Source organism: Eretmochelys imbricata, chromosome 7, assembly GCF_965152235.1.
Source record: "Eretmochelys imbricata isolate rEreImb1 chromosome 7, rEreImb1.hap1, whole genome shotgun sequence".
In the NCBI taxonomy this organism is placed as follows: domain Eukaryota; kingdom Metazoa; phylum Chordata; order Testudines; family Cheloniidae; genus Eretmochelys; species Eretmochelys imbricata.
This window is the reverse complement of record NC_135578.1, coordinates 72,635,419-72,648,799: the sequence shown is the minus strand read 5'-3', so window position 1 is coordinate 72,648,799 and position 13,381 is coordinate 72,635,419. Positions and strand designations below refer to the sequence as shown.

The window sequence follows — 13,381 nt, the reverse complement described above, 5'->3', positions numbered from 1 at the left end:
AGTTGCCATTACATCTGCACGATGAGTGGGGGAACTAGGGGCACTCATGGCTGATCCATCCTACACAGCATTTCCAAAGACAGAATCACTCTCAGACCGCATCCCAAGTTCTTACCTAAGGTCGCCTCCTCATTCCACCTCAACCGACCCATCTGCTTATCAGCGTTCTATCCTAAGCCACATAAGGATAGGCGAGAATCCACACTTCACACCCTCAGTGTTCGCAGGGCCCTGGCTTTTTACAGAGATCAAACAAGGTCATTCCGTAAATCCCCGAAATTATTCGTTTGTCATGGAATGATCAAAAGGAGATGCCATATCCAAACAGAGGCTCTCCAAATGGATTTCATAATGCATCAAACTGTGTTACCAGCCACAGAACTTGCAACCCCCAATGGGGATTTGCATGCGTTTCACCAGGGCAATGTCGACTTGAATAGCTTTTCTGAACAGTGTTCCCACTGTGGACCTATGTAGACCTGTGACATGGGCCTCTACCCATACATTTATGCAGCACTATGCATTAGAGCAGCATGTAACATCTGATGCATTATTTGGACTCACCGAATTGTCCTCTGCCACGACGTCAACTCCAAAGCCCCTCCCTTCCACTGGAGGGTACTGCTCTGAAGTTACCTAAAGTGGAGCACCCACAGGGACGTCACTTGAAGGAGAGGGTTACTCACTTTGTGCAGTAACTGAGGTTCTTCGAGATGTGTGTCCCCATGGGTGCTCCACTACCCTCCCTCTGCCCCTCTACTTCAGAGTTTCACACTCATGCTCTGCAGTAGACAAGGAACAGAGGGGAGGTTGCTCTCACAGCGCCAATTAGCTGCTTGATGCAGCGCGAGACAGGGACTGCACATGTGCGACCCAACCAGGCACTGCTATCACAAATCTCCGATTACAAGCACAGGGGCACTCAAACACTTAAAATGCAGCACCCACTGGGGGACACATCTTGAAGAACCTCAGTTATTGCACAAGGTGAGTAACCCTCTCATCCTAATTTAGATTGCATCTTCTTGGGACAGTGATCTATCTCTATATGTTCAGTGAAGTACACTTCTTGGATGTGGTAAACTAGGTGAAATAGGAAGATTACAGGCAGTCTCAGAATAAAGTGGAAGATATACATGTATGAACTCATCTGTTGTAGGGAGTAGCTCTATAGTATGTAATAGGGCCAGACATTCAGTGGGACTACAGGTAATTAAGTCAGCATTCGGTCCTAAATGTCCACCATCAACTATAAATTTTCAGCAAGTGATATTATGTACAATTCTGTGTTAACATAAGAACATAAGAATGGCCATGCTGGGTCAGACCAAAGGTCCATCCAGCCCAGTATCCTGTCTACCAACAGTGGCCAATGCCAGGTGCCCCAGAAGGAGTGAACCTAACAGGTAATGATCTAGTGTTCTCTCTCCTGCCATCCATCTCCACCCTCTGACAAACAGAGGCTAGGGACACCACTCCTTACACATCCATCTAATAGCCATTAATGTTACCTTTAGTTTTCAACCACTGATGAGTTTAAGTTGCTGACAAGAGAATTTTGTGTTGTTTTATGCTTCATCAGTTAGTTACGAGTTTAGATAGCAGATCTAAGGATTTAGTTTGTTCATATATATATAACCCTGATCTTTTACACACATTTCAGGTATTGTTGAAGAGTACCAGCTGCCATATTATGACATGGTGCCGAATGATCCATCTTATGAAGATATGAGAGAGGTGGTGTGCGTCAAGCGCCTACGCCCAGTGGTATCTAACAGATGGAATAGCGATGAAGTAAGTACGTCGAAAGGGAGAAATGGGAGGAGTTCAGCTTTAACCCCAATATGTAATAAGGGTATTTTAGTCTTTCCCAAAAGTTTTCTGAAACTGAAGTAGAGTAGGCAACAAAATTAGACATTCTAATGTTTTGAGATATCTCTGACCACAATAAAAATACTAATGTGTGAGAACAACTAGTAGAGCTTTTACCTGCCTGATCTTTTTATGTACCCATCTGAATGGGAAGGAGAAATACCTCACCAGCAACCAACTGCATGGTCACATTCTCACCCCAAACCAGTCTTGAGCTAGGCCTTAGTATTTTCTTGTGTTTTTGAATGGAGCTACAATTTAACATGACATTGTAATGCAATTTATCACACTCAACCTCAGATACTTTTTTCTGTCATACTGGATATATCAGACATTTTCAACACTGGAATATGAGGTGATACTAATGTGTTTGTAGACCTGAGGAGAGGATGGTGTAGATCATTTGCGGCCCCATTACTTTTTCATGGAGAGATTTCATTGGTAGTACTGCACAGTTCTTGAGGCCCTGGTCTACACTGGTGGAGGGAATCGATCTAAGTTATGCAACTTCAGCTACATGAATAATGTAGCTGAAGTCGACGTACTTAGATCGACTTACCATGGTGAGTCGACTGCTGCTGCTCCCCCCGTCGACTCTGCCTGTGCTTCTCACGGCGTTGGAGTACAGGAGTCGATGGGAGAGTGCTTGGGTGTCAATTTATCATGTCTAGACTAGACACGATAAATCGATCCCTGCTGGATCGATTGCTGCCTGCCGATCCGGCGGGTAGTGAAAACATACCCCAGGTGTCCTCTGCATGTTCCAACTTATTGGATGCACTGACCGTTCAGCCTGACCAATAGAACTCGAGCTAGAAGTGTTTGTTAGCATGCTCATGTGCCTCCCTCATCTCTCAGCGGGGTCAGGGTTGGGGCTGCCGTCCTGCCCCACAGGGTCGGGGGTCCTGCATATGCAGCAAACAATGATAAATAAGTTGAGAACTACTGAGGTAGATCTATATACAGCTCTGATTACTTATATATTCTATCTTCTTATTAGTGCTGTCAAGCGATTAAAAGAAGTCATCATGATTAATCACACGATTAAAAAAATTAAGTGCCATTAATTGTGCTGTTAAACAGTGATAGAATACCATTTATTTAAATATTTTTGGATGTTTTCTACATTTTCAAATATATCGATTTCAATTACAGCACGGAATACAAAGTGTACCGTGCAAACTTTGTATTTATTTTTTATTATAAATGTTTACACTGTAAAAAACAAAAGAAATAGTATTTTTCAATTCACCTAATACAAGTACTGTAGTGCAATCTCTTTATCATGAAAGTTAAACTTACAAATGTAGAATTATGTACAAAAGAAACCTGCATTCAAAAACAAAACAGTGTAAAACTTCAGAGCCTACACGTCCACTCAGTTCTACTTCTTGTTCAGCCAATCGCTTAGACAAACAAGTTTGTTTACATTTGCAGAAGATAATGCTGCCTGCTTCTTGTTTACAATGTCTCCTGAAAGTGAGAACAAGTATTTGCATGGTACTGTTGTAGCCGGCGTCGCAAGATATTTACATGCCAGATGCGCTGAAGATTTTATATATCCCTTGATGCTTCAGTCACCATTCCAGAGGACATGCGTCCATGCTGATGACGGGTTCTGCTCGATAACAGTCCAAAGCAGTGCAAACCAATGCATTTTCATTTTCATCATCTGAGTCAGATGCCACCAACAGAAGGTTGATTTTCTTTTTTGGTGGTTCAGGTTCTGTAGTTTCCGCATCGGAGTGTTGCTCTTTTACGACTTCTGAAAGCATGCTCCACACCTCGTCCCTCTCAGATTTTGGAAGACACTTCAGATTCTTAAACCTTGGCTTGAGTGCTGTAGCTATCTAGAAATTTCGCATTGGTATCTTCTTTGCATTTTGTCAAATTTGCTGTGAAAGTGTTCTTAAAACGAACAACATGTGCTGGGCCATCATCTGAAACTGCTATAATATGAAATATATGGCAGAATGCGGATAGAACAGAACAGGAGACATACAGTTCTCCCCCAAGAAGTTCAGTCACAAATTTACTTAACGCATTATTTTTTAACGACCGTCTTCAGCATGGAAGCACGTCCTCTGGAACAATGGCTGATGCATGACGAGGCATATGAATCTTTAGCGCATCTGGCACGTAAATATCTTGCTACGCCAGCTACAACAGTGCCATGAGAACACCTGTTCTCACTTTCAGGTGTCATAATTAAGAAGTGGGCAGCATTATCTCCCGTAAATGTAAAGAACGTTGTTTTTCTTAGCGATTGGCTAAACAAGAAGTAGAAGTCGGTGGACTTGCAGGCTCTAAAGTTTTACATGGTTTTTGAGAGCCGTTATGTAACAAAAAAACCTACATTTGTAAGTTACGCTATCATGATAAAGCGATTGCACTACAGTACTTGTATGAGGTGAATTGAAAAATACTATTTCTTTTGTTTATCCTTTTTACAGTGCAAATATTTGTAATAAAAAATAATATAAAGTGAGCATTACACTTCGTATTCTGTGTTGTAATTGAAATGGATATATTTGAAAATGTAGAAAAACATCCAAAATATTTAATAAATTCCAATTGATATTCTATTGTTTAACAGCATGACAAATCAAAAATGTTTTAATCGCGATTTTTTTAGTTAATCGCATGAATTAACTGCAATTAATCAACAGCCCTACTTATTATATCTTAAAAGAGTTGGTCTCTGTCACCAGTCAAGGTTCATCTTGCAGCAATTTCAGTTTACTATGTCCCTGTGGATAGTAAATTAGTTTTTACTCATGATGTGAAGATTCTTGAAAGGTCTTAATAATCTATATCCACCAGTTAGATATCCTATACCATCTTTGAATTTAAACATAGTGCTTACACAGTTAATGAAACATTCATTTGAACTGTGACAATCTGTACACTGTTCTCTTTATCTATTAAGACAGTCATCTTGATAGCTGTCTCTTCTGCAAGGCGCATAAGTGAATTACAAGTGATAATGCGTACCCACCATTTACTGTCTTTGATAAGGATAAAGGAATTCTCTGTACACACCCAAGATTCTTATATTTTACTATAAATCTGTTACCAGCTTTTTTCCCCGAACCTCACACTCAAGATGAGGAGGCTGGATTTCATGTGCTAGAAGTTAGAAGGGCTTTAGTTTTAATTTAATTAGAACTAAGCATTTTCAACAATCTCCCAATTTCTTTATTTCTTATGAAAAGAGGAATAACGGGAGAGTGGTCACTGAACAAACTCTTTCAAGATGAGTTAGGCCAGGGGTCCCCAATGCAGTGCCTGTGAGCTCAATGGCACCCGCCAGGGCAGTTGTGTGCACCCGCAGGACACCGCGCTGCCAAAATGCTGCCACCGAGCGCTGTCGCCGGAGAACTGCCCGCCGAAATGCCACAGAGAAGCATTGCCGTTTCTCAGTGACATTTAGGCGGCGATGCTTCTTGCTGCTGCCACGTCTCGGCGGCATTTTGGTGGTGGGGTGTCTGGTGCCTGCCAGTCTTCTGGGAATAGGAATATGCTATTCCCACAGAAAGGTTGGGAACCACTGCGTTAGGCTATGTATTGATGTTTATAAGCTGATGAATTCCTGTCTTCCTGAAGGAATTAGAGCTCGTTGTACTAGATTAGAAGCAGTTTCTGTGGTATTCGCTAGACATATTCCTTAATAGAATCATAAAGAGTAACAATGTGGCGTACAATCCACACTTTTACTAGGAACTACTCATTATAGATTTAAAACCTAGATCAGATGCAAAATTTGGCAATGCAGTTCTCGTTTTATTGGGATTCCATGTTCCCACCATCCTGGGTTAGAATTACCGCAGTTAAACTGTCCTGTAGGTGGGAATATGCAGATAGTCGAAGAAGAAAAGAAGGTTACTTACTTGTAACTGGAGTTGTTCGGCATGGACTCTCCATATTCACACAGTCTGCACACCTTTCCTCTCTGCCTTGGAGTCCTACTCTCAGAGGACCTGAAGTCATGGGAGGAGGACCTCAGGGAGCTGGCCACCATACCCGTTTTATATCCTTGCCATGGAAGGTTTAATGTTCACTGGTGGGAGCGCTGAGGGACAGGCATGAGCGCTCCAGAGAACACTGCTGGCTAGCGTTCTACTGTTCAGGCTGTGCTGGTCGGAGCATCCCATGAGTGGGAATATGCATAGTACATCTCAAAGAACTCCAGATACAAGTAAGTAACCTTCATTTTCCTTTTTACTCAGAGAGATCTCAAATAGAGTATTATTTGGTTTTGCATTGTTCCTGTTATCATTGTGTACCTGAGATCATTAGGAGAATTAGTTTCAGAGTAGCAGCCATGTTAGTCTGTATCCGCAAAAAGAAAAGGAGTACTTGTGGCACCTTAGAGACTAACAAATTTTTTTGAGTATAAGCTTTCGTGATGTTTGACTATGTAGACTCCCTCCTCAGGCCCTAGTCTACCAGCACTCCTAGCTATCTTCGAGACACCACTGATTTCCTGAGGAAACTACAATCCATCGGTGATCTTCCTGAAAACACCACCCTAGCCACTATGTATGTAGAAGCCCTCTACACCAACATTCCACACAAAGATGGACTACAAGTCGTCAGGAACAGTATCCCCAATAATGTCACGGCAAACCTGGTGGCTGAAGTTTGTGACTTTGTCCTCACCGATAACTGTTTCACATTTGGGGACAATGTATACCTTCAAATCAGGAGCACTGCTATGGGTACCCGCAAGGCCCCACAGTATGCCAACATTTTTATGGCTGACTTAGAACAACGCTTCCTCAGCTGTCGTCCCCTAACGCCCCTACTCTACTTGCGCTACATTGATGACATCTGCATCATCTGAGGCCATGGAAAAGAAGCCCTTGAGGAATTCCACCATCAACCTCAGCCTGGACCAGTCCACAGAAGAGATCCACTTCCTGGACACTACGGTGCTAATAAGCAATGGTTACATAAACACCACCCTATACCAGAAACCTACTGACCGCTATACTTACCTACATGCCTCCAGCTTTCATCCAGACCACACCACACGATCCACTGTCTACAGCCAAGCTCTATGATACAACCGCATTTGCTCCAACCCCTCAGACAGAGACAAACACCTACAAGATCTCTATCAAGCGTTTTTACGACTATAATACCCACCTGCTGAAGTGAAGAAATAGATTGACAGAGCCAGAAGAGTACCCAGAAGTTACCTACTACAGGACAGGCCCAACAAGGAAAATAACAGAACACCACTAGCCATCACCTTCAGCCCCCAGCTAAAACCTCTCCAGCGCATCATCAAGGATCTACAACCTATCCTGAAGGACGACCCATCACTCTCACAGATCTTGGGAGACGGGCCAGTCCTTGCTTACAGACAGCCCCCCAACCTGAAACAAATACTCACCAGCAACCACACACCACACAACAAAACCACTAACCCAGGAACCTATCCTTGCAACAAAGCCCGTTGCCAACTGTGTCCACATATCTATTCAGGGGATACCTCATAGGGCCTAATCACATCAGCCACACTATCAGAGGCTCGTTCACCTGCACATCTACCAATGTGATATATGCCATCATGTGCCAGCAATGCTCCTCTGCAATGTACATTGGCCAAACCGGACAGTCTCTATGTAAAAGAATAAATGAACACAAATCAGACATCAAGAATTATTAAAAAAACAGTCGGAGAACGCTTCAGTCTCTCTGGTCACCCGATTACAGACCTAAAAGTTGCAATTCTTCTACAAAAAAACTTCAAAAACAGACTCCAACGAGAGGCTGCTGAATTGGAATTAATTTGCAAACTAGACACCATTACATTAGGCTTGAATAAAGACTGGGAGCGGATGTGTCATTACACAAAGTAAAACTATTTCCCCATGTCGTCCCGTCCCCCCCCCCCGGTTCCTCACACATTCTTGTCAACTGCTGGAAATGGCCCACCTTGATTATCACTACAGAAGGGTTTTTTTCTCTCCTACTGGTAATAGCTCACTTTACCTGATCACTCTCGTTACAGTGTGTATGGTAACGCCCATTGTTTCATGTTCTCTGTGTATATAAAATCTCCCCACTGTATTTTCCACTGCATGCATCCAATGAAGTGAGCTGTAGCTCACAAAAGCATATGCTCAAATAAATTTGTTATTCTCTAAGGTGCCACAAGTACTCCTTTTCTTTTTAGGAGAATTAGTGATATTCTAGGGTCAGTATCCCAGAAGAAGGTGAAATAATAATGGGATTAAAATGCCCATTTATTAAGGGTCACAGTAGCTCATGCTACATAATTTCCAATGTTTAGTATGAAAGTAGTGCTAGTTCAGATATGCTGCTATATATTGAAGCCCTGAACACTGGCAGGCAAGTCACGTGGGACTGAAGCCCCGAGACCACCACCCCTCCCCTCTGGGCAGAAGCCAGAGGAGATGGAGGGGGGTGCACCTGGGCTTACGTGCCCCCCCCAGATTTTTGCCATGATTTGCTGGCCCCGCTTGGGCATATGGTGTCATCGGGTCCCGACTCTGCACAGCAGCTGCTGGAGCCGGCAAGCTGGGAGCTGGAGGCATGGGGAGAGGCAGTGACAAAGATCTGGGAGCTGCAGAGAGAGCTGCGGCTTTTTCTGCTGCCTCTCCTCATGGAGCTAAAGCAGTGGCCCTTTCCTACAGCTCCCAGCTGTTTGCTGTTTCCTCTCCACGTGGAGCTAGCACCTAGGATCTGCTGGAATGTGCCACTGAAGGTAGGAGGGAGGGCATGCCGCATGACTCAAGCTGTTGGGAGCAGGGGAACCTTTATTGTGGACACACACACACACACCCCATACTCTCAGCAGGCACCAGTCATTTCTGGCAGAAGCCTCTAGCCCCACCACGCTGCTGCAGTGCAGAAGTCCTTCACACACACCCCTCCAGTTTTGGTGGGCTCCTTCAGCCACACTTTAACTGTAAAAGAGCCGCATGCAGCTCACGAGGCGCAGTTTGGCCATCCCTGTTACATTAATTTGCTGTTTAAGAGGCACACAAATTTGTGTTCAAAATTCTGCATTTATTTTCAAAGTGCTTGAAATTGAGTAAACCTTTTAAGGTAGGGTTCCAAAGACTGTTGGCAGTCTTCAAATGTTTACTATTTGAAGACTGTCACACATTTTCCCAAATTGGTGTGAATTACCTTACACTGTGATCAAGATTAAAAAATGCATATATTTTATTGTCAATTCAGCATTACTATGTAATAAACATTCTCCCAAGAGGTGCAAGGTTTTTTATCATTCTATGTAATTATGGATTAAACCGGAATATATGGTCTTTAAATGGATATTGTTGATGTTGGAAGATAAGTAATATAATCTACCTGCTTCAAATAACAGCTATATGCATGCTATATTACTACTTTTCCCACCCTGTCAGAGATTGTTCATTTCTTTTGGAAATGCCCTAATTTCTCCCAGTTCACTTGTCACCCAATCAGACCTTTTGTCGTGCCAACCTTCCCTCTGGTGAGAAACATCGGATACACCGTATGACACCTCATTACTCTGCTATAGGATGTTAGCCTGACCCACTGAAACTTTATAGTCCTCTTCCATTTTTGAATTCAGGCAGTAAATTGAAATGGAAAAGAATCCTGAGCTCTTAAAAACAAAAGAAAGAGCACCAGTTTGTTGTTGCATTGTAACTAAGGCACACTTTCTAAATCAGATCAGTGTTGGAGATATCAATGTTACTTTATTCAGGTGAAATAATTGACAAAGGATATTGTAAATAAATCAACAGAATATTGAAAAAAAATTAAGCTTTTTGGCCTACGTGCTTCACCAGAGTCCTTCTTAAAACTTGTACCATTTCAACTGTCAGTCATTATTGTTTACAATAGTATCCTTTTGTTTTTTAATTTCCAGTGTTTAAGAGCAGTGTTGAAGTTAATGTCTGAATGCTGGGCCCACAATCCTGCCTCTAGACTTACAGCTTTGAGGATCAAGAAGACACTTGCCAAGATGGTTGAATCACAAGATGTAAAGATTTGACAGAATAATATAGTACTGAGGAGCAGAGTTGGACTCCTAGAACTTTTCACCCTGATAAGGGTGGGAACTAAGTGGGAAGAAGAAGCAACTGAGATTCAGTCCACTTCCTCATCTTACTTTTACAGGCTGCTAATATTAAATCTTTCAGTACTTTGTAGAATATAATGCTGAAAGTCTCTGTACACTACATGCTACATATATGGACAGCCTTGTTTTAAATATGCGTATCATTTTTGTTTTAAGCTGCATTGAGACTTCAGTCACACTTAGTGAGTCTCCAGTGAAACTCTGGGTACTAAATTGCATGTTCAGAGTACAGTGCTTTCTGTGAAAGCCTTAAGAAGCTAAATGCATTCAACAGAGATGGAGAAATATAAGCTTTTTGCCTTCTACCTGATAAAAACCTAGTTGGTTCATACCAAGTCTTTTTGAAATAGCCTGTAGGTTAGGAATCTGTTTGAGATACTACTCAGTTTAACAGTTCCTATGCCTTTTATGGGTCTTTTATGTGTGTGCCAGGATTCTTTGACTGCCATTTGGGATAGATCATTTAAATTCACAGAAAGACTTATGGTCAGGGCCCCGTATGTTCCCTGATTCCACAGTTACAGGATTTGCCACAGAATTCATCCCTCGATACAGAATTGTGCTCCAGAATCTCAATTTTCATGTTGAAATAATTACGTTTCTGTGCTGTTTAGGTTGCAAAGAGAACCTCAGAAATGTGAACAGTGTAAACCAATATCCATCTGAGGGCTTGTCTACACGGTGCAGCAATGCATACACTAGAGGGGTGTGATTTCTAAAGTATACTGACTGATCCATGTAGACCCTGCTGGCACACACTATAAGTTCCCCTAGGGTGCTTCATATACATGCTGCTTGTTAACATGCACTAGGAAACTTTTTGGTGCATGCCAGCAGGGTTGTTGCAGGCCAGTAAGTGTGCAGCACATAAGTGCACTTCATAGAAATCACACTTCTCTAGTGTGTATTGCCTTGCTGTGGAGACAAGCCCTGAGTCTGCGAAGAGCCTGAAACAGTGACTGAGAGGTGTGATCTGCCTCAGTCATCTCACTTGGGGCCCAGTATGCTCCATGATTGTGTGGTTGTGGAATTTGGCTTTTTTCGAGGCACCACAGAAGTCAGCATTTTTGTTGTAGACTGCACCATTTTGCAGCAACCAGACCTTTGGCTTTCTGTTTTGCCTCTCTGCCCTGCTGGGACCTGTCTGCAGCTGCTTCATGCTTTGCGTCTTTCCCCATGAGAGGGAATTAAATGGATTGCATTGCATGCTCCTTTCACTATTCTATAGAACCAGACAGGAGGGGAGGTCTGAGAGCCAGAGCTGGAGTCCAGTTTGCAGATAGGGCCCACTCACAGAAGTGCAGGCTGGGCAGCTAGGAAACTGAGAGAATACAGTGTCATCCAAGACCTGGGGAACTGAGATGAACCGCTGAAGCTGACTGACATGCATGAGGCAGGCAAAGGAGATTCTGAGCTAGATCACCTTAACAGCATCGTTACTGCTGAAGATCTTAGAGCTGGGCCATCTAGAGGACACTATGAAAAAACATAATCAAATACTGTCATTCCTGAAAATCGTCACTGACGAATGGTAAATCAGTGAGTATTTTCAACTGAATCGGATGTGTGTTGTTGGGTATGGGAGAAATGGGATTGAAAGGTGTTTTAATGGAGGTACAATAAATTAACATTGCTGCAGGATTTGGTCAAGGGTTTCTGTATAATACGCAGTGCTGTGCGTATGATTCTGTACTGCAGTGACTGGCTAGTTATATGAAAGCCATTTGGCTTGCACAGGAAATCAAATTTCTGCTCTTTTTTTGGTTGATCAAGACAGGTTTGTATAAAAGGCCAAAAAACTAAAATGGTTAGTGTAAAGTTGGGCCATTAGTTATATACCATTAATTTTGTCACTATCAGTTTGAAGTCAGAAAAAGCAACATAACTCAAGTTTAAACTCCAATGCTGTGAATCTTGCTGAAGATTAAAAACACAATATTGGAACAGTTCAGTTAAACCTAATTTAAGTGCCTCTAACCTTGTACTGTAACCTTGTTCTAGGTAATTTTAAAAAGGGAAGGTATTTATATAGTGTGTGATGTGCTCTATTTTAAAACACCTGGTCATAGGTAAATGTGCACACGCATGCTATAGCTCAGATTTGGAGGGGGAAAAATTTTTGGAAAAATGTTGACATTCGTCAGACATAGTGATTTCATATTAAGATTTTTGATAAATTATCTGTCGTCTTAAAATGGGTACATGGAGACTGCTTTGAAATTGTGTTAAAATGTCCTTTGAAAATACAATAGAAAATGTAACTTAATGAAGTTCCAATATGCATTTGTGAACAACTGCAAATAACTATCTAACACTGGGTTTTTTCACTTCTGTTCCATAGTTTGCAAAAAGTAAGTGGTCAGGCAAAAGACTGCAGAATTTTTTATTTTCTGTTGTGATGTACAGACGTTATTTAACAATGCTACATATTTTATAGAAAACTAGTTATTTCAGGGGACATTTCTTTTTTAAAATAAAGTCATTACTTTTGTTCATTAAAGCCTTTAAGTATTAATATGTATTCTGGTTGAACAATTCCTGGGTGTGTCAAGTATAATTTTAACTTATTTGAAGACAGCAGTAGACAATAGTGTGCCACAATTCTTATGAAAAAAAGGGCTTTAAAAATTTTTTCCGTCCATTGTCAAGAAAGATATAAGATGAGGCTGAAGTTGTTAAGCATGTCTTTGTGCATTAGTTTGCCCAGTGCTCCTGGGGGAGTTCTGTGCCAAAAAATTAAAAATTCTGCGCACACTATTTTAAAACTCTGCAAAATTCTGCATATTTTATTTGTTAATATAACGCAATATAATCACGCTGGTTTCAATTATTTTGGTAATTTATTTAAACTACAATACAATGGATGGAGAATGGGAGTGGGGAGCATTGGAGGAAATCCCTAAGCCCGCAATGTCTAGTAGTAATGTAGCTAGTATTGACCCTTTACTTCTAATTATTAATCAACAAATATATGCAGCCATATGCTCAGTGTTACATCACAGGCAACTGAAGAGCAAGTGAGTGCTCACACTCACAATTTATATTGGCTACTGACCATCTGCAGGAAGGTCAGTAGAAACAGTTCATAGAGCCCATTTTCATAGGAAAATTTTTCAGTCAAAAAATTTAGACCAGTTCTAATCACTAAAGCACCATAAGCATTTATAAGGCCATACTGTCCTTTACAATAAGGCTTCTTTACACCACTTTGGGAATATAAAGGAGCCTTAAATTTTTTACACCTGTTTTATACTCCTGGGGAATTTACTAAGAACAATGGGAACAATTCACTAAGCAGGCAGGCTGCTACTTTCTACTCTGCCTGTGGGAACAGAGCCTGCCCCACACCTGTCTTCTCAGAAACACCTCAAAGCCCTGCCCCTTCACACTGAACATTCC

General features: G+C 41.8%; 1 protein-coding gene across 6 annotated transcripts in view; it reads left to right on the top strand.

The window, feature by feature from the left end:
• BMPR1A (bone morphogenetic protein receptor type 1A) overlaps positions 1-9,895 on the top strand; it is an 84,202-nt gene extending 74,307 nt beyond the window's left edge. For all 6 annotated transcript variants that reach the window (XM_077821247.1, XM_077821248.1, XM_077821249.1 and 3 more), the window contains 2 exons: positions 1,664-1,794; positions 9,770-9,895. In XM_077821247.1, the coding sequence (XP_077677373.1) occupies positions 1,664-1,794; positions 9,770-9,895 (257 nt within the window). The remainder of the gene's footprint in view (positions 1-1,663; positions 1,795-9,769) is intronic.
• The last annotated feature ends 3,486 nt before the right edge of the window (positions 9,896-13,381 follow it).